Source organism: Platichthys flesus, chromosome 19 (genome assembly GCF_949316205.1).
Source record: "Platichthys flesus chromosome 19, fPlaFle2.1, whole genome shotgun sequence".
Lineage (NCBI taxonomy): Eukaryota > Metazoa > Chordata > Actinopteri > Pleuronectiformes > Pleuronectidae > Platichthys > Platichthys flesus.
The window spans coordinates 12,935,877-12,955,769 of NC_084963.1; the positions used below are offsets into that span (position 1 = coordinate 12,935,877).

At 42.3% G+C, this 19,893-nt stretch overlaps 1 protein-coding gene across 2 annotated transcripts; it reads left to right on the forward strand.

Annotated features, from left to right (window-relative positions):
- Window positions 1-3,809: 3,809 nt before the first annotated feature.
- On the forward strand, window positions 3,810-18,701 carry ark2ca (arkadia (RNF111) C-terminal like ring finger ubiquitin ligase 2Ca). 2 transcript variants are annotated; one of them, XM_062413009.1, is made up of 8 exons: window positions 3,810-3,957; window positions 11,442-11,742; window positions 11,829-11,954; window positions 12,088-12,217; window positions 12,826-12,930; window positions 13,488-13,583; window positions 13,685-13,785; window positions 14,780-18,701. In XM_062413009.1, the coding sequence occupies exons 1-8, from the start codon at window positions 3,897-3,899 to the stop codon at window positions 14,895-14,897; spliced, it is 1,038 nt and encodes a 345-aa protein (XP_062268993.1). In that variant the 5' UTR covers window positions 3,810-3,896; the 3' UTR covers window positions 14,898-18,701. The 2 variants fall into 2 exon arrangements, with proteins under 2 accessions (XP_062268993.1, XP_062268994.1); XM_062413010.1 differs by having other exon boundaries at window positions 13,491-13,583.
- The last annotated feature ends 1,192 nt before the right edge of the window (window positions 18,702-19,893 follow it).

Sequence of the window (19,893 nt, forward strand, 5' to 3'; positions counted from 1 at the left end):
CTTTCGTGTACAGTTATTTTGTTTGTTTCATAGCTTCGGGGATGATAATGTCGTCTTTGCTCATGTGACTGTTTGGATGTCCAATGCCAGCTTCCAGCTCAGAGAAGGAAAATGTAGCTGAGAGGATCTTTTTGATAAATGAATTGTTCGACCCGTCAAAGCTCGTCTAATTGCAACTGAATTGACATTTTTGACATGTTTAATATGACTCTAGCAAACAAAACACTGGAATTCAAATTTTCTATTATGCTAATGACAGTCTATTAAAAAGTGTCTGGTATGAGACAAGTGTTTCTGTCTGTACGAGTAAAAATAATTTCCATCATAGGTTCAAAACTTAATCAGAAATCTCATTGTGTTCTCTTATGCTGCGGCTAAACAGTCTAGACTATGAGACTCTCTGTTAACAATGCAACTTCACCCTCACCCGCCAAAGTTGCATGTCGGGTCAGAGGTCACACCGCAACACCTGCCGCTAGAGGGACATATGGAGTTCACAGAAGGAGGACAATGAGGGAGTGGAGCAATGCAGCCTGCGGGGCCCGTCTCCTAAAAACCCAAAGAAGCCCTTCAGCCTACTCCTTTCACCCCCGGGGGCAGGACATCAGCTGTATGCTAATTTTATTTTACAGGGCAGCGGTGGCCTCACAGAGCAGTGAATGTGCCAGTTCACTCTCAAAGGGCAGAAATGAGCATCCTTCCTCCTGCAGATGTCTCTCAGTGTGCAGGTTTACATTCAGTGTGCTGTTCTATAAAGGTTTATTGAGAGAATGGCTGCCTCAACCACCACCAGAGGGCAAAATAAAAATATATGGAACTACTTTATTTAACAGTGAAAATAAAGTGAAATGTTACTTTCAGGCTCTGCTCAATATATTACAAATTAAAGCGCTGATTTCTATCAGACGATGGTCACAGCCTATGCTACAACTTCTGCCAGGATGAGCTTATTTTCCTCTTCATGCCTTTATGTATCCTTGTTTTTTCTTTTACTTTTCTTTGTCTTTCTCTAAATTTCTATTAATTTCTTTGTCATCTGATTTGCAAATTGGACATCTTTTGGCACTTTATATCATACATTTAACCTTTTTCAAAAGATTCCTACCACTTGTTGACATGTTGCATTGGAATTGAAGGCAGTGGGGGAAAAACATTTTTCGATTGAATCTACCACTGCAGTACCGACTGTTCACTGCTTTATAGTATAAATGAAGAAAAAATTGATGGTTTGACAAAATTTAAGATCCGACGCCTGTTATTTGGGCATAAAGGGCACTGATTGCAGTAGTTTGACCTGTGCTGATAGTTAACTTTTGTGAAAGGCTCTTTGTGTGGCACAGCAGGCTTAAAGTATTAGATGGTGGGAACTGGAAGACAAGGACATATGGGACTAAGAGTTTGGTGACCACTCCCCCAGCCTCCAAGGCCCATCTGTTCCTTCACCCCTCGGGCTCCACATTGAACACAGAGAGGTTTCCTGGATTCAGGACAGTTTTCAGGATATCTGGTGGCCAGAAAAAAGGTGCAACATATGCTCAGGATGTCATTGTTGTTTTAAATGAATGAGGATGAGAACTGAATATTACTTAATGAGCTGTAATCTGCCTACAGTCCTGCAGGCAGCCCTAATGACTGTGATTTGATTCCTTCCACACAGAGACAGATGGGACAAATCCTCCACTGGGTCCCAGAGTGAAGAAAGGCCAACTTAACCAGATTTTCTTGTCCTTAAAACACTTCAGAGATTCTTATTACAAACAGACTATGGAGTCTTCTCATTAGTTACAACTCAGAAGGAGTCACACATCTTCATTTTAGCCCTAACCCTTCACTAAAGTAAAAAGTAATGAGGAAAGAGCTCCACTGAAGACTACAACATTTTATGTAAGTAAAGGTTTGCACACCATAGTGTAAAATCTAAGTACTACAAGCACAATGTACCTCTTTAAGTAGTCAAATAAGTACAAGTATAACAAGTATTCATGACAGGGAATATTCAGAGTTTACACAATATTAGTGCACTATTAACGTCAAAATGTCCTGAATTTCAATGCAGCTGTATTACTCATGAGTTGTTGGTGAGTTAAAAGACCCTGCGATAGCCTACCCCGACAAGTGTTTGAACTGATTTTCTCTTGATTGTCTTCTTGGCTTTGCTGCAGTACAAGATTCAACTTTTTCTTATAGCTTTTTCTTCACAGCACAGACTTTTGCTTAGCTGTAGCGGGAAAGGAACAGGTAACTTAGCTCGATCAGGTGTCCCAGTGAGCCAGCATTTAGGGACCATTGTCAGGGCACTGGTTAAACGTATTCAGCTTCGTCACTTTCATGAAACACACTTTCCTTGCCTAATATGCCCATTAGTAAGAGTTTGGTTACCTCTTGTCGCCCCCAGCAGAACTTTGAGGAAATATCTGAAAACATGTATATGCAGGGCCAACAATCTTAAGTACTGCGTCATATAACTCCTGTTGCTCTCCTTAATATTGTGGTAATGTAATATTATTACATGAATGAAAATAAAGAATATTGACCATGGAAAATACACATTTTATTTATTGCTTATTTTTTTACTGGGGCAATGGAGTTTACATTGCATCAGAGTCAGGTAGAAGCCAATTTGAATCTGTTGTCCCTGTGCATGTCGTCCCTGATATATAGCCTACATATATATATATATATATATATATACTTTTCCACCACAGCATATTAAATAATACTTTTAACGTTATTGATCCTCCCTTTGCTACCTGGTGTATCATCTATCCCAGTGAGGACAAACACAGTCGCTTCCTCGGTTGTGGGTCAATCCTCAAAGTATTGATACTATATGAAGTCTTATTTGGAGTATGGATACCAAAGACACATGGACACACGTATTAACTATTTGCTGTGATTATCTCTTTAATTCAGAGAAATCATACAATAGATTGTTGTTTTACCATTTAAAATTGTCTCGTTTATCAATTGTGAAAATAAAAAACAAAGCCTTGTGTTTTAAACAGTTGATGAGATTAAATAAATTGAAAGAATATCTTTTAAATTGAGAAACAGACAAGAGTAATTAGAAAGGAACTGGAGATAAAGTGGAATAGTAAATAATAAAGAGAGTAGCAGGAAGATTTACCCATTTCCTTTTGTTTTGATGTTTTGTTGGTTTGTTATGTATATGTATACAACCACTTGAGTTTTCAATTTGGTTAGTTACTTTTTTAGGAAAGTAATACAATCTAAAGCTACATACTGCAGGATGATTAACATCTTGAGACTGAATGCTTGTAGTGCAGTACCTTCAATAAAGTCAAACAAATAGCCATTCAATAATTATTTAACGTTATAAATCATAACATGTTTTTCTTCTTTACGTGATAGTACTTTAGCTGATTTAATCACTGGAAATTATCAATATTTGGATTGATTATCTGTGATCCTATCCTTGATATTGCATAGTACCAGATTCTAAGCAAATTGAATGGTATGACCTCTTTACATACACTCTATGTCCCTGCAGAATGATCTGTTGCAGATTTTCATTTTAATTCCTCGATGAGACCCATCGTGTGTGTGACATAATCGTGGCAGTGCTGAATAATCAGTGTGAATGAAAGCTAACGAGGGGCCATGTTTACTTGAGGAGGCAGCAGCACCTCTTCTAGGCTGCAGGCTTCAGTGTGGACGGAGGGGGCGGACAGTCCCCGCCCCCGCGCAGCTCCCATTGGCGGAGCCGCCTGCCACAGCCGGAGGCTCCTGCTCGGGGGGCTCCGCTGATTGGCTGCGCGGGTGTGCGTGTGCAGCCAGCGCAGCCTGTGCGTTTGAACGCGCCGAGCACCGGAGGGGATCATTTCCATGGACCATCTGTCTCGCTGCGGCCGCTGCACAACAAAGAAGGACCCAGGATGGTGTTAGTACATGTTGGATATCTGGTTCTCCCCGTCTTCGGCTCAGTTAGAAATAGAGGTATTTACGAGCTTTTCTATTTCACGTCCTAACCCCGTTAAACCCCGCCGCGTCTCTTCTTCTCTTTCTAAATGTCCTCATGATGTAAACAGAGCTGACACCTGCTAGCGACGAGCGACGAATAACATTAGCCGCGCTGCTAACTGTGGCGTCGCGTGTGCGTAGCCGCTTTGAAACGCTCAGACATCTTGTCTGGACCGTGAGTATCGGTGTGTTGCGCTGTTTCGGGGCCTGTTTTCTGGCACCGAATGACCGCAGCTGTCAAACGGCAGCCCCCCGCTTACTCCGTTTTTTTTTTAACCCTCCGCCGCCAGCGCGGTCTCCCCCGTGTGCTTCGGGTTCGTGTGTTTACTCGGGACGACACCCGGAGCTCGACACCGTCACATTTACTAGCACCGCTTCGTTTGCTATTAAGACACGCGACTGTGTGTATTTGTGTGTAATCTGGCCGTGCACGCTGCTGACAACATGACAAGGGTTGTTTGCCCCTTTGTGTGGCATCCAGTGTGTTGTCCCCCCCCCCTTCTCCCCCTCCTCCTCTCCTCGTAGTTCTCATGTTAACACGTTTTAACATGATTCTTTTCTATTAACTCATCCTTTTACTCCAGTTTAGTGTCGCAGTGTGCCTCAGGTTTAATACAGAGAGGTTATAAAATGGTGGCAGTTTGCCTCCGATCCTAAAAATACACAATGAAAAACGCTGCAGCAGCGAGAACAGCCTAACGGTAGAACAACCACAGTCGTTCGATTGGACATAACAGCATTAATATCATCCTCCATCGCAGTACTAGGCTATCTGTGTTGATTATGTAATAATAGCAGTAAGAGCAAGAATAGACTGATTGTTAAAACTACATGCAGTAGCACCAATGATTTCATTGTGCTTTTATTTGTGTTCTTTTTTCCTGTTCCATAGTATCGAGGCTGGCTCTACATTCCGCATTTCTCAGACCTTTGTCCCCCTCCATTGTGTAGCTAACGATCATCTGCTGCTGTCTGCCGTAGCCTCTGCCTGTTCTCTGCATCTAGCTGTATTGTGAACCCCCTTCTTCCTCATTTCCTCTTTTCCATCTGAAGACGACATTGGCATTAAAACAAACCAAACCGAGTTCCCACTCATACCGTATCCTTCTGTGTAACCGACTAAAGAATAACACCTTCTGTAGTAAGCAGTTTGTCTCTATTTAAACTGTCATGTTGCTCTTTAGTGAATAACCCATTGTAGCGTGTAGACTTTTTACTACAGACTGTCATTGTGATTCTCCCATTCAGTGTGGATAGACTACATTCTGCTGTAAATTTCTGTAAAGTGGATACATTTTGATCTCCCCCCCCTCCCTGATTCGATCACAGCCAGGCTTGATCGAACCCTTTGGATATTTGTGTCCAATCCCCTGTTTTGCCAAGTACCAGCTTTTGTCATCTACAAAATTGCTCGTATGATCACCTACTCTAAATCAATTTTACCGATAATCCCGCTTTTTTCTTACATTCACCAATTGGCTTGTTCTCGCAGCGCTGAAATTACAGTGATTTGTGTGGTGTTATTTTCACCTCTGATGGTCCACTGCACCTGCTGTAGTGCAAAGCGTCCAAACGGCTGGTCACCATCCTATCCATGTGTGAAAGCCTTTGTTCATGCGAGCTGAATTGATTCTGTCAGTCACAATAAATTGGCGAGACTCAGGTCTAACTCATCTTGCCATTTTGAAAATCCCCCCCCTCACCACTATCATTCACAGCCCCCTCTTAAGTCTTCTCCTCAGACACTTCCAGAATGCTATCCATTTTACAGGGATGTGTATATCCTGCACTTCTGTAGAACTCCTTTTAGAATCAAAATGTCTTTTTATTCTTTGGTTGTGGTTCTTTCTACCTTATGTTCTTGTATTAGATCCTAATGCATGGTCATTTTATACTTTTTGTTTTTCCACATTGAACAGCAGATTCCAATGTAATCTTTGTGTAGAGATGCCCCTGCTGTACTGAAATGTGCTGTAAGCATACACATCTACTCATTGGATGCTGCTTCTGTTCTGTTAACCCTACAGAGAGCATGGTCGGGCCTTGCCTTTGGTCTTTATTTGCATGATATTATTCTGGTTATATTACTCTTATTATTACTATTATCACACAGTGCCACACATACTAATATTTTCCAATAAAGACTGTAGTTTTCTTCCTAACCTTCAGTGTGCTTTTTGCTGATTTCCATGTGTTCCTCCCTTCCTCCTTCCACACCTTGCTGTCACTGAGACGGTCCCCTCACTCTCTATGTGCTCTCATTCTCTCAGCTGTCTTTGACAGAGTTTCTTCAAGTTGCTGTTCTGCTTACTTTGGAGTTGGGGCAACCAAATTTTCTGTCCATTCAACAACAAAAAAAAGAAAAAGCATGTTTATACTGAAACACATCGGCATTGATATTTAATGTTACACGCTGTCATTCCCTCTTATTCCATACACTATTATTTATAAAACTCAACCAAGCCTCCCTCACATCCACTCATTGGTGTTTATTGGTGTTGAGTTAACATTGGAACCACTTTGGGCAAAATGGATAACCTTCTTCAACATGGTAATCTTATATTGGGTAAGATATATTCGGTCATATTATTTACTATTGTCAGTTTTCTGTAAAAGTAATGCAGAAAAAACCTTAGAGGAATGTCTGATTTCTAAATAAGAAAAAATCAAGGTTAACATGTTGAATACGCTGCTTTGCAATTTATAGCATTGCCTAAATGGAATAATAAAACCAAAGATGTTAAAGGTTTATAAGCCACAGTATATAAATAGGTTGGCGAATGAATCGTCTCAAGATATATATCAACAATTTGAGGTACTGACTGATTAATAGCTGAATTCAAACAACCCTGGATGTCTGTCTACCGTTAACACTAGGCTACCTTCTTAATGTGTGTTATTAAAGGAATAGTTCTACATTTTGGGAACTTTGCTTATTTGCTGTCTGGCAAAGAGATGAAAAGGTTGTTACTTCTCTTGTATCTCTACTGTAAATGAGAAGCTATAGAGTCCATTAGTTTAGCTTAAACAACTTGATAAGTAATTTGTCCAGAGAGAAGGGATAACACATTTATTGCTGAGCTTTGGCGATGCTGTCAGGTGGATTTAGTTAGTTTGAAAGAGCCATAGCAGCTCTTTCTTTACTTATATTTATCTGACAGATATCACAACCGACAACCTTTTCATCTGATAACATCTGACAGCAAATATGCAAAATCCCCCAAAATGTCCAACTTTTCCTTACAGAGTCTTCAAATGTGTTGCGTAATGACAAATCCGCTCGGTTCAATCGGCACATTGCAAGTTGTTCGTATGTGAAGTTTTATATCTGTGTAAACTGGTCTGTTTCATCCACTTCCTTTCACGTTCATGTCGCACAACAGACACATTAACACACAATCTTAAATCACAGGAAGAAGCAGCCAGGTTGATAATGTGAGATTAAATTCCTATAGTCAAAACTGTGGTGTGTCTGTACCTGGTGACAACAAAAACCTAATGGGACTTGTATTAGATTACAAGTGCAGATAAGACCCAGATAAGACCTGATTATTTATCCCAGGGAGTTAACTGAAAGTGTCAACATAGTGTTTACGGTAGGATCAATGCGCTGTAAAGAAAAGTCTTAAATTACACAAGTACTCCATTTTTATGCTAGCCAACAAAATGATTCAGTATATAAGTTCCATATTTTCCTATGTGTTAAGTTTGATCTCTTGGGTTAAGGGGTTTGCTCTCACTGTAAACAAAGCCTTTTTTCTTCATTGAAAAGTGTGAAATCTGGGCAGTACGTCCAGCACAGGCTCGGGTGTTATTCATTTGGACTATTTCACTGCACATTTAAAATTTGAGACTCAGCACTTTGAGGCGTTTTAAAGCGGGGACCCCTTACCGGCCCGCTCCAGCCACATGAGCCATACATCTGTTCACAATGTCTGAAATAGTCCAGAGTTATTTATGTGCAGAGTCTGGAGACACAAGGTGTGGCTGAGAAGTAGCCATATGTTGCTCTGCAACTTCTTGCCAGCGACTGCAGCAACAGACTTTTAAAATAACCCAGCAGCTGTAATACATATGTTAATCCACAGTAGCTGCACGGCTACAGACCTTGTTAGCATCAGATCTTTTGTCTTCCTCCCACCATGCCCTTATGTGACCCATGCACTGTAGAATCAAGGTCAGCGAGTGCAGACATTAGCCAATATGTGTGCATGTTTTCAGTCCAGCTGTATGTACATCACAGAGGCCGATAGCATTCCTTTAAGAACCACACTGTAATGGTTTGTATGCGGATCTGTGATATCAGCAGGTGTGGGGACGGGTTTCAGTGAAAAACAGCTAGCACACAGCTCGGAGCATTCCATGATGGAGGACAATCAGACTAGGAAGAAGACAGGATTATGTTTAGAAAAGGAGGTGAGATTGTAAAGCTGCAGCGATGGCAGCGGGAGGGAGGGAGGGTGGGAGGGAGAGGGAGACAGGTTTAATGTCAGGCTGCTGCAGTCGCTGGTGGGCGGTGCTTCCGGGCTGTCACTCACACAGGGGACGCCATGCTGCAGCCACACCGTGGGGGAGGGGCTGCCTGTGCAGCAACTCAGGGGTGAGGAGAGGTGGATGAGAGCATGTGTGTGTCTGTGTGCAAGGGGTGGGGGTCCGTCCTGCACCAACCAGGCATTTTGTGTCTGTCCGTCAAAGTGAAAGCAGGGACGTATAAAGAGTAAGAGCACCAGCGCTGCTGGGAGACCTGCAGTATGTCAAACATTAATGTCAGCGGCCGATTCTGCAGAGGAGCCCACAGACAAATAATTTGACATTTACTTTAAGCTCCACACGGACGCCAGTGTTACCAGGTCACAGGTTTCATACAATAGTGACGAACAGCCTTTTTACCAAATCAAACCAACAGTCTGCCATTTCTGCTCTACTTCCTCAGCCAAATGTTTTCAGTCTGCCAGTGGCTCTCAAGCTTCATTGGCTTTTCATGTCCTGAGGCGAAATGTCAACGAAGCAAAACAACAATCATGCATATACTGTATGCCATATTAGGAATAACTGCAAAATAAATGAATAGCGAGACATTTGGGGAAATAGGCTTATTCTCTATTTGTAGGAGAACGAGAGAACATTTGGACGATCCAATGTTAAATATGATGCTGCAACCAGAGGCTACTTAAAACAGCCTAGCACAAATACTGGAAACCGGAGGAAACGGCTCACCCAGCTCACAAAATTATATGTATTTCTATATTGTCTTTGTTTGATTTACACAAACCCTGGAGTGCACAGGTATTTCTTTGGTGAAAAACAGAGCACCACATTAACCCCATAAAACAACAAATTGTTGCGTTGTCACTTTGGATTTTGCATGAATTAAATAATACATACTCCGGAGATGCTACGCTGTAGAGAGCAAGGCCTTCTGTTTACCCCTGTTTCCAGTCTTTGTGCTAAGCTAAGCTTTATATTATATATAAATATTTATAATAATCATAAGAGTGGTCTCAGTGTTCCGATATCGTTCCCTGACAGAATAAATATATAGTCAAAAAGGCAAACTATTCCTATCAATAAATAAAAATAATAAACATATAATCACATGCATGTAAGAGATGAGGGATTTTGTTGAGTAACGATTATAATGATTACAGATGGTAATTTGCAAATGTGATCTGAAGCCTGTGAACTAGGTTTAGTTAATGACATTTTTCAGAAAGTGCTTAATTTATCAAAAAACCATTAAGTAATAAATGAATCCTCCCACTTACTCATATTAGACACAGTGTCATTAGTATGACTGTTAGAAAGTCCACATTTAATCCAACAGACCTTTTTAACAGCAGCCATCTTGATATGAAATAGCAGGTAAACGCAGGTGTCATATTAAATTAGGCTCGACCTGAACAGATTGTACTTTCATGTGGTGTCTAATTCTAACATAATTCTTCAGTCAACTCTAAACAAGCTATTAATGTGAACTTGTTAAATGTTACACCTTACAGGCTCGATTCAGATAATACAGAAGTTTTTATGATTCATTTATTCGCTCTAAACAAACATACACAACATTTTTTGTTTACAGCGTCCATATGTTTTCCACATTTAGACGGAACAGCAATGCCACAACTGGAGAAAATTTGACTTTCTACACAACACAAATAAGACCATCTGTCATAATAATCGTCTTTTTAAGATGTCAACACAAAATCCTGGTCTTTATCATCTTAATTTAAAGGAAAAGTTCGCTATTCTGGCCGATGCTTTTGTTTGCTTTCCGGCAGGGAGCTTGGTGAGTAGCTTGATACAATTCTAATGTTGGATTGTTAAACAGAAAGCTACAGTCAGAAGCTGATTAGCTTAGCACAAAGACTGGAAACAAGGGGAAATAGTTTATTTGTGCAAAAGCTGCCTTTAACACCTCTAAAGAACGATAATTGTATTTATACAAAACCTTGTATGACCTTAATATAAACCATGTTTACCTCCTACTCCGCTTGAAACAACAACAACAACATATAGTAGATTTCCTCCAAAATATTCAACTCAAAGTGATTGGATCTATTTCCAGGCCTTTGAAAAAGCACAACACAGTGGTATTGTAACATCCACTCTGCACGGTCCATCCTCCACACCCTGTGGTCGGCGTCCTGCTTCACAAACCCAGTAATGTGAAAGCTCGTAATTGGAAGTTGAAGTATGAGCTGTGTGTCCCCACCGCAACCTCCTCCCAACCCGCCTCTCGCCGAACTCGGAGTAATTTGCATCGATTGTCCTGTGCAGGAGGAGACTCAGTCTGGACCGCGCTGCACAATCTCACGTCGCCTCCACCTCTGAGAGGAGGCTCGATGGGGGAGGGTGAAACCGGACGCAAGATAATCTCTTGAGCCCACCTCGGTTGTGGTGGTGGTTATCAGACTCAGCGAGGGTTTCAATCAGAACGAGACAGTTTAATCTATGATCCACCAAACTGCAGATATAATATAGAAACTACATGTAATAAAGTGACTGGAGATCACAGGCTGCAGACGACCCCTTCGGTGCTGTAGATCTCAGAACCACCCCGGGCTCTTAGTGAAGATCCCTCCTCCCTGCTGGCTGAATCATGGGGAGCGGACAGACAGGCCACTGGGTGCAATCTGTCCGTGGGTTTAGAAGGTGCTCCACAGGGGTCTTAGTGTGTGTGTGTGTGTGTGTGTGTGTGTGTGTGTGTGCGTGCCTGTGTCATCCATCTGTTGGTTTGTCTGCTTTGTCTCTTCCTGTGTCCTATATGTATGTTCTCTCTGTGGGATAAGTTGTATGTTTTTAAATGTATTTGTGTGTGTGTGTGTGAGAGAGAGAGGCAGAAATCAAATGTGCATGTATTTATGTGTTCTTCATTTGTTCGTCTGCATCTCTGTGTGTTGTTTGTGTGGTTGGGAGTAATCTCAAGCTCAATTCTCATCACTTGGATCTCTTTCCCACAGGAGCACACTTCACCAGGCATCACAATAGCCATGCTACCTCCTGCCGACACTTTCACCTGGGCGCTCCCCAGGCGCCCATCTCAGCCGAGTTCCCTCTGGGACACACCAGCCAGCCCCCTCAGACGGGCCTGGCCACCCACCTGCCCCCGGCGCACCATCCGCCCCTCACTGCCCTGCCCGCACCCCCCCAGTTCCAGGATGTGCCGGGGCCTCCATTCCTACCTCAGGCCTTACACCAGCAATACCTCATCCAGCAGCAGCTTCTTGAAGCGCAGCACCGCAGGATCCTCCCGCACTCCAGGTAAAACTAGTCTACATGCAAATAACACACACTCACACATTCTGTCTACTCATAGAACCAAGTCTAACGTATCTGTGTTATTCTAGAAGAACCCAGGAGCGTATTCCCCTGAACCCTCACCGACTGCGTTCGGGCTACGAGTTCTCCCCTCCCCTCCATGTTCCACAGCCAATGACACAGCAGCCGCGGTATCTGGCCGAAGGCACTGACTGGTGAGTCCCCGCTGGAGATAAACGAGTGTGAATTATCTTGATGCCTTTGTCTCGGCACCCCTCTGTCTGTCTGTCATATCGTCCTAGCATGGTTGACAGTGTTGATTTAGCCGCCTGTCTGTCTGCCCTGCAGGGACCTGAGTGTGGACGCGGGCATCCCTCACCACCAGTACCAGCTCCAGCAGCTCCCTCAGCACTATCAGCATTACCTGGCCTCCCCTCGCATGCACCACTTCCCCAGGAACACATCCTCCGCACAAGTGGTAGGTGGTATTCTGCCCTGCTATAATTTATTTCAAATTTTGTATTTGCTAGTTAGAGCTTTCTCCATTGAGCTGATGCTTTCAAACAAGGATGGTAAATGAACTGTAGAGCTTTAAGGGTCTTGTCAATCAGGAGAAGGTTTGAGGAATCTTTATTATCCCTGAGGGGCAATTAAATGTATACTTCAAAGCATATAATAACAAGAAATACCTCAAAAATACAAGTACATCACAGTGAGACATTTGAAAGGCTGTTGGCCGCAGGGATAAATGACCTTTTAAATCTGTAAGTTCTGCATCTTGGCAGATTGAATCTACGGCCAGATGGAAGAATAAAAACTCAATAAGAAATGTTTAAGATTGTTCGGGCCTTCCTTTAAATCTCGACCTTGCTCAGTTGATGAAGGTCATTTAGGGTCGCGTCGCATTTGCAGCACCTAGCGGCAGGTTTCTTACTTTTTAGGGTTTTACAAACAGAGACGTTTGGTGCTTGTGTCGCACTTTGCATTCTCCAAAACGAGGCAGATACATTCAAAGAACAGAGAGGACCTGTTTTCCTCTGCAGGATTATCAGTGCTGTTAAATGACGAGGAGCTCTCTTTTGCCAGGTCGTGCATGAAATCAGAAACTACCCGTACCCCCAGCTGCACCTGTTGGCCCTGCAAAGTCTGAATCCCTCGAGGCACGCCACTGCTGTGCGAGAGAGTTACGAGGTAAATTATCCCTGAAAACGCTCCGTACACTTTCCTCCCTCCGTCGATCCAAACCAGAACATCCTTGTAACTTGAAAACAAACTTTGAAACTCTCGAACCAACATTTTTATTTAGTCTATCAGAGATTTGTATCTTTTTATCTTTTTGTTTTATTGCTTTTGTTGTTTGTACTTATTCGCTCTCATGTAGTGTCATCCATTTCTTTTTATTGTTCTATTCCTTTTATTTGTGTTGTCTGCCTTCACTTGATGCTGTCTTTTTATTACTTTTATGTGAATGCATTTTTGCGATTGAGTTTGTGTGTCTGCTTTGTCTGTGTAAACCCTGCTTTTAAAGTTGCTATATAAATGAAGTTATTATTATCAATAATAATAAATTATTATAGAGAAATTCATCGCTCCATACACTTTTACTCCTGCTGATGAGTAATCTCCCTTTATGTTCCCTGTGGAAATGAGGTCTAACTCATTTGTAGTGTTTTTTAACACTTTTAGGGGTGTTGACAAAAACACAGTCCAGTTAGTATCGGTTATGTGATTGTAATGTTTTCCCCCAGGAGCTGTTGCAGCTTGAAGACCGGCTGGGGAGTGTAAGCAGAGGAGCCGTTCAGACGACCATCGAGAGATTCACCTTTCCACACAAATACAAGAAGGTTGGACAGATAATAACAGACATAGACATTACTGAATGTTTTCTCATTGGGTCGAATGGCTCCCATTGACTGTTTGTCTCTATATTGTGACCTGATCACAGAGAAAGCCACTGCATCTGAAGATCGGGGAGGAGGAGGAAACCGATGTGGATGAGAAGTGTACCATCTGTCTGTCTATGCTGGAGGACGCCGAGGACGTCAGGTCAGAAACGTTTTCACGGTTTTCTTTCAAATTTTAAAATGATGCTTGCATTTTATTTCTCGTGCAGGGATAGATTGCAGAATCGAAGATACTTGGGATGTTAAAGCCAAAGTGTACAAATCAAAATTTTCAGGGGATTATATCTGGAGACTATTTCTTATTTCTGAGCCGTTGTCAGGCAACCAGTCTATGTTGCAGCCAAGAAATAGTCTCACACAGATAAACTCCCTCCAGTACATTTACACTTCTGTCTTTCTATGGATTAAACAAACACACATTTAAATCGATGAGCTCTACTGGTGCTAGTGGGCATTTTTACAGAGCCAGGCTAGGTTCTCAAGTCTTGGATCTAAACTGATTGCGTCTTTTTGGTCACTGATTTGTCAGGCTCCTCTCACATGTCCCCCATCCTGAAGCAAACAACCAGCATTGGCCTCAGCTACCTGTGTAGAACGTGACACAATATATTACAAGCACTGCTGTTGTCTTTAACAGCTATCAGCTGTGTGCAGTTAAATTCAGCGTTTTACGATGATATACCTGCTGAAATGTGTAGGAGACCAGATTTCAAACTCTGGTGTGGACACAGGTCGTTTCAGTCCAAATAAACAGTTTTCATACGTAATCGCAGTGGTATGTATGTAGCATAAGTCACCTCCAAACGATGGCCCTTTTTACAAGCACTGACTAGAGCACATGGTTTTACACAGGCAGTTAAACCCGAGCTGGGGTGGGTGAATGTAGGGGATAGAGAAAAGTGCTGTGGGACGAGGAGAGAGTCGGTTTACAACATACAGAGTCTCAGCTGTCCGAGAGGCGTGTGGGACTCAGGCCCAACCGAAGTCCCCTCTGCATGCCTGAAGGAACTAAATTAACTCCCTGCAGGTTTCAGAAGTTCCGTTGCAGAAGCACATAGTTGTCTGCACCGCTGAGACTCATGCTTGTCCCTGTGACTCAACGTTGACCCTGTGTCTTTCTCTTCTCCGTCCTGCAGGAGACTGCCCTGCATGCACCTCTTCCACCAGGGCTGCGTGGACCAATGGCTGGCCACCAGCAGGAAGTGTCCAATCTGCCGCGTTGACATCGAAACACAGCTGAACCCTGACAGCTGATGAGATTCAGACCGCGCACGCACACACACCCCCCTCCACACTCTTGTCAATCACCGTTGTGTGGTTCCACGCTTTCTTCCACCCCATCCCCCCCACACCCAACTGTCGGGTGCTTTGCCAAATGTCTCCAGACGTCATGTGACATCACCACCCTCCTTCTGACTCATGCTTTACTGAGCCAAGCCAGGATAACTAACTGCACGAGAGGCCGCGACAGAGTCTCTTTTATATAGAAGCACATCCTTCTGGAAGCAAAAGACATGCAAACACACACACACACTCTCACACACACACAGATATGTACACAGGGTTTACTTGTAGCTTGCTGCTTGTCAGTTGGGTGTTGTTGCTGTGGTAGTGTTGTACTGTAGGTAGCCCCGGGCTGTGTAGCATGTCCTTAAAGCCATGACTTAATGTCCCGAGAGTGGAATCATAACCCCACAGTGAGCTGGCTACTTTCTCCCTCTCTCATACATGTATTATGAGAGAGTGTATTATACATGTACATATATATGTATAATACACACACATTTAATATATATATATATATATATGTATATATATATATATATTTCTCTCTTTTCACACACACTTCAACATGAATATTCTGCCACACAAGAAAGCTTACCAGAAACTAAATGCTCTGATGCCATGTTTACCTAAAGATCATTTGTGGTCGTAGTAGAGTAGCAGTAACCAACAAGTGATATCTGGTGCACAGACGCCCTCCTGGTGGGCGAGCGCCAGCCTAGCTGAGTGTTTTACTTCTCTCATGCAGCTTTGACATTTTTGCAATACAGTCGTACATTTACCTTGGGTTGGTGTCATGTGAGATGGTGTCGTGTGAGTTGGTCTCTCTGTCACTGCCGCATAAAACCCAGCCCGGTGACTTGAGTCGTTGTGTGTGTTTTTAACGTTTAAAAAAGAGAAAAAATAGGTAGAGAGTATTTTACCAAAATCAATTTTTGTTTTCACAGTGTAGCTTCAACCTGGCGACACGTCTGTGCTCGGCCCTGCTGTGAGTGTGTGGATGTGGCAAACTAAAAGTGTGGGTGTTGGAAAAAGTGCAAATGTGAGTGTGTGAGTTTAAGGGTTTCAGGCAACAGGTAGACTCACTGTAGGTTAATGGCCACTGGAGTGCTTATACAACACGAAGCCCAAAAAAAAACAAAACAGGAGGATGAATAAAAGAAAGTATCGTGCACTGCCGAGCGAGGTGGGAGGAAGATTGAGCCGCTTTGGTACCTGCACCTTCATCTTGGCGCCGGGCCAGTGGCAGAACGTCGTGAGCTAAAAAAAAATGCATGTTTCAGCGTCGAGTCGGGCTGTGAGCTTTGCAAGTGTTACTCCATTTTCAGGGTGCAGAGACGGCTGTGCATGACTTAGTGATTGCTTCTCGACACTAACAAAGAAACAAAAAAAAAAACAAGCACGGCGTCAGATCCCCTGACTTGTAGCGTGCGTGCATCTCGGGATCCTCTTTCGGTGGGAACCTGTTGGCCTAAAGAACAAACACATGTGACAGTAGTTACGGTGACAAGTAGTTCTTTTCACTCGGTATTGCATTTGGTTCATATTTAGGTATAGATTCATGCAGTGTTTTCAGCAGAGAGAAGAGCTTGTGTATTGATCTCGTGTATTTGTGTGACAGACCTCCCCTCGTGGTTGCTATGCTGGTTGCTATGCTGTATTGCTAGAACATGTAGAACGTGGTGTGACGGAGGCAGCCTCCCTCTCACAGTGCACACAGACGTGAGACGACACGGCAGCAGGGGGAACACTCAGGCTGTTCCATCCAGTCTCGCCTGCTTTCACTTCGGTTCACAGGTCCCTGCGTGTTAATTGCTGCTCTGAGGACCCTCGCCGTCCTACGCACTGTGATGATTAAGAATAAGACTTGGCCCAGAGTCTCTTTCAGGCCAAGGACCAATCAAAACAGGATCCACTTCTCCCTGTCTTGTGCACTGCCAGTGTCGACACTGCCTCCTCCTGTAGTGGAGTCATCCGTGATGAAGTTTTCATAGTTTACACAGGGTCTTGTCAGTTCAGATGCCTTAAGTATTTAACAATCATAATTTATTACTAACTGTAGATATTGTGGGTATGTATTTAATTTTGTATAGTTTTTTTTTCTGGGGGGGGGCGACTGAATCATAATTTATTTATTTAGAAATAACACAAAAAATGCTATGAAAAAAAAACAATTACCTCATTTTTGCATTGTTTTAAATAGGAATGCTTTGCATGCAGTTGTACTTTTTGGAACACTGAAACGAAAACAACAAAAATAACACGATTCACCCTGCTGTTTGACCTCCACAAGCTGGCTGCGCGATGTTTACTGTCCAAGTCTGAGCTACTGAGCCCGCTCTCTCTCTCTCCTGCTCTCTCTCTCTGTCTCTCTCTCTCTCTCTCTCTCTCTGTCTGTCTCTCTCTCTTTCTCACTCTCATGTGGTGCTGTGGATCTTGGTTACATTCCATTCAATGCAATTTCTCAGATCCCCCATGCTGTGATGTAGTGGACAAACTGCAATGAAGTGAATTGGTTTTAGTTTGTGACTTCTCTTTTCTTTTGTTTTGCACTCACTTGTTTAAATATGGGAACCCTCTCACTGGCAAAAAGGTAGTTTCGATAATTTCAAATTATCACTAAGAACTCTGGCTTTTTTTTAAATTTTATTTTCAAATTTCATTTTTAATGCTCTGCTTCTCACAATGCACTATGGGTCTTAATGATGATCATCTGTGAAGCATGTTCCTTCGCTTTAACTCTTTTGTGTCGATCTCTTTTCATTTGAATTTCTCTGGTGTTTCTCTTCAGTTCGTTTTTTCCAGACTAGTTTGTAGACTTACGCATAACAAGTGCCTCGCTCTAAGTGTTAGGAGATATTTCCATATGACTGAAACCATCAACAATCAATCCACGAAGCCACCATGCCTTATTGGTCGCCCAGTTAATTGAAAGAATGGGTCACGAAGGAGCTACGACAACATTTGACAGGTGTCTACAAAAGCCATTTTCCTCAAAAACTTCCAGTCAAAATGTCCAAAATAGCTGCGGGGAAATAGTTTTAAAGAGGCATCTTTCACTGTGGGCTTTACAAATACTCCACTCACCTTTCGCTCCTTCATTTCTCCCTTCTCCCTATCTCCCATCTCCTATTCTCTCCATTTCTTCTTTTGATTTCACCGTCCATCCCTCCTCTCTGGATCTATCCTCCGTTTCCTTTCCCAGTCTAAAAAGGAAGGCAAGGATTTTAAAGCACAACCTTTTTCTAAAAATGCATGTTTTCTCAGGTTTCAATATAGTCTCAATGGTTTAATAGTATATGGTGAAAATATATACAAAGAATATAACAGAAAAAAAAACTATTAATTTTGTTGCTGCTTGAATCTGAAAAACAAAACTGAAGAGAAAAATCCCAAAAAGTGCCAGTGAAAGGGCTGCCGCCATCCTCGTATGAAAATCTGCTGTTTAGCTGTGACTGCGCAATGTTTTTCAATATAGGATATTTTATCTGAAAATAGAACTATTTATCATTAATATTAAAGCAATAGCGCATTAGTGGTGATGAGTGTGTTAATGAAGAAATGGATGAGCATATTATGGGTAAATGTTAGATTCACATTTGGTGGAATTTTGTACTTTATTTATTATTACTAATAATAATAATAACGGTGATGATTTCAAAAGTTGCATTGCTAAACCCAAACTGTTCTGTTTTTTTAATTTGAATTTAATTTCATGGCTTGTATATTATCCTTTTGTATGTGCTCTTTTTGTAATAAATTGGATAAAATTGACTTGTTTTCGACTCTTTTCTAATGGTCTTAACTTCCCCCTAAGATGTGGATGTAATGGGCTCTGATACCTAAGAGGCTGCTGATTGGTTGGTGAGAAAAAAGCAAAATGCTAAATTTACAACTTTAACATCACGTTTCTAAGGACATTTAAGCACAAAAACAAAAAAACACCAGGTTTAAAAGATTCCTCTGACCTATGGACCTAAACTTAGTATGACCACATTAGATGGTCTCGGTCCTGATCAAAGTGAACCTTGGTTCTGTTTGTTTACTTTGAATAGTTTTGATTTTCGGACAAAGTGCAGGAAGTTGAAACTCAATTAAACAACAGAAGAAAAAGATGGAGGAGAGGCTCAAAGGTTTCCTTGTAGTCCTCACATTAAATGAGATAATGTTTGATATAATGATTTGGTGAATTCGAACTCCTGCTGCATCTGAAGCTGTTAAATCTGGTATTGAAACCATAATGACATTACCGCAGCAACCGTTACCGTTAGCATGTTTCGAGAACATGCTAACGCCATACACACAACCGTCTACAAACCAGTGTCAAGTATAGGTCGACACTACCCACTTGCCTCAAGGGTTGAGATAACCCCCCCGAAATGATTGATATGAATTAAGTGTTCAAAATGTAAAAACTGTAAAGGTTGTAGTGTCCATTCATTTTCCACTGCTCCCAAGTGGCTTAATAAAAAATCCATAATTGTCGGTTTAAAGCAGCAGGGTCTACTTTCATGGTCTACTGTATATGCAAATTAACAACTACTTCATTTGTGTTAGTTAAGACCAAACAATGTTGTTTTGGACCAGTTTGAGTTCAGAGGTGTGTGTGTGTGTGTGTGTGTGTGTGTGTGTGTGTGTGTGTGTGTGTGTGTGTGTGTGTGTGTGTGTGTGTGTGTGTGTGTGTGTGTGTGTGTGTGTGTGTGTGTGTGTGTGTGTGTGTGTGTGTGTGTGTGTCAGTACGAGCGAGCGAGCGAGACGAGTCAGGGCTCTCGTGCAGCTGTGAAGAAAGATTTGACCAATTTAAGGAAAGTGTTGAACATTATGATGTTGATATTTTTAGCGGTGGAAACAAACCAATCAACGAGAAGAGAAAATCTACGTTGGATTAGTAGTGAGACTGCAGCGGCTCAGAGGACGTCAGCTGAGTCCTTCACATGTGGCCCAGGACGGATTTGTGTTTACACTG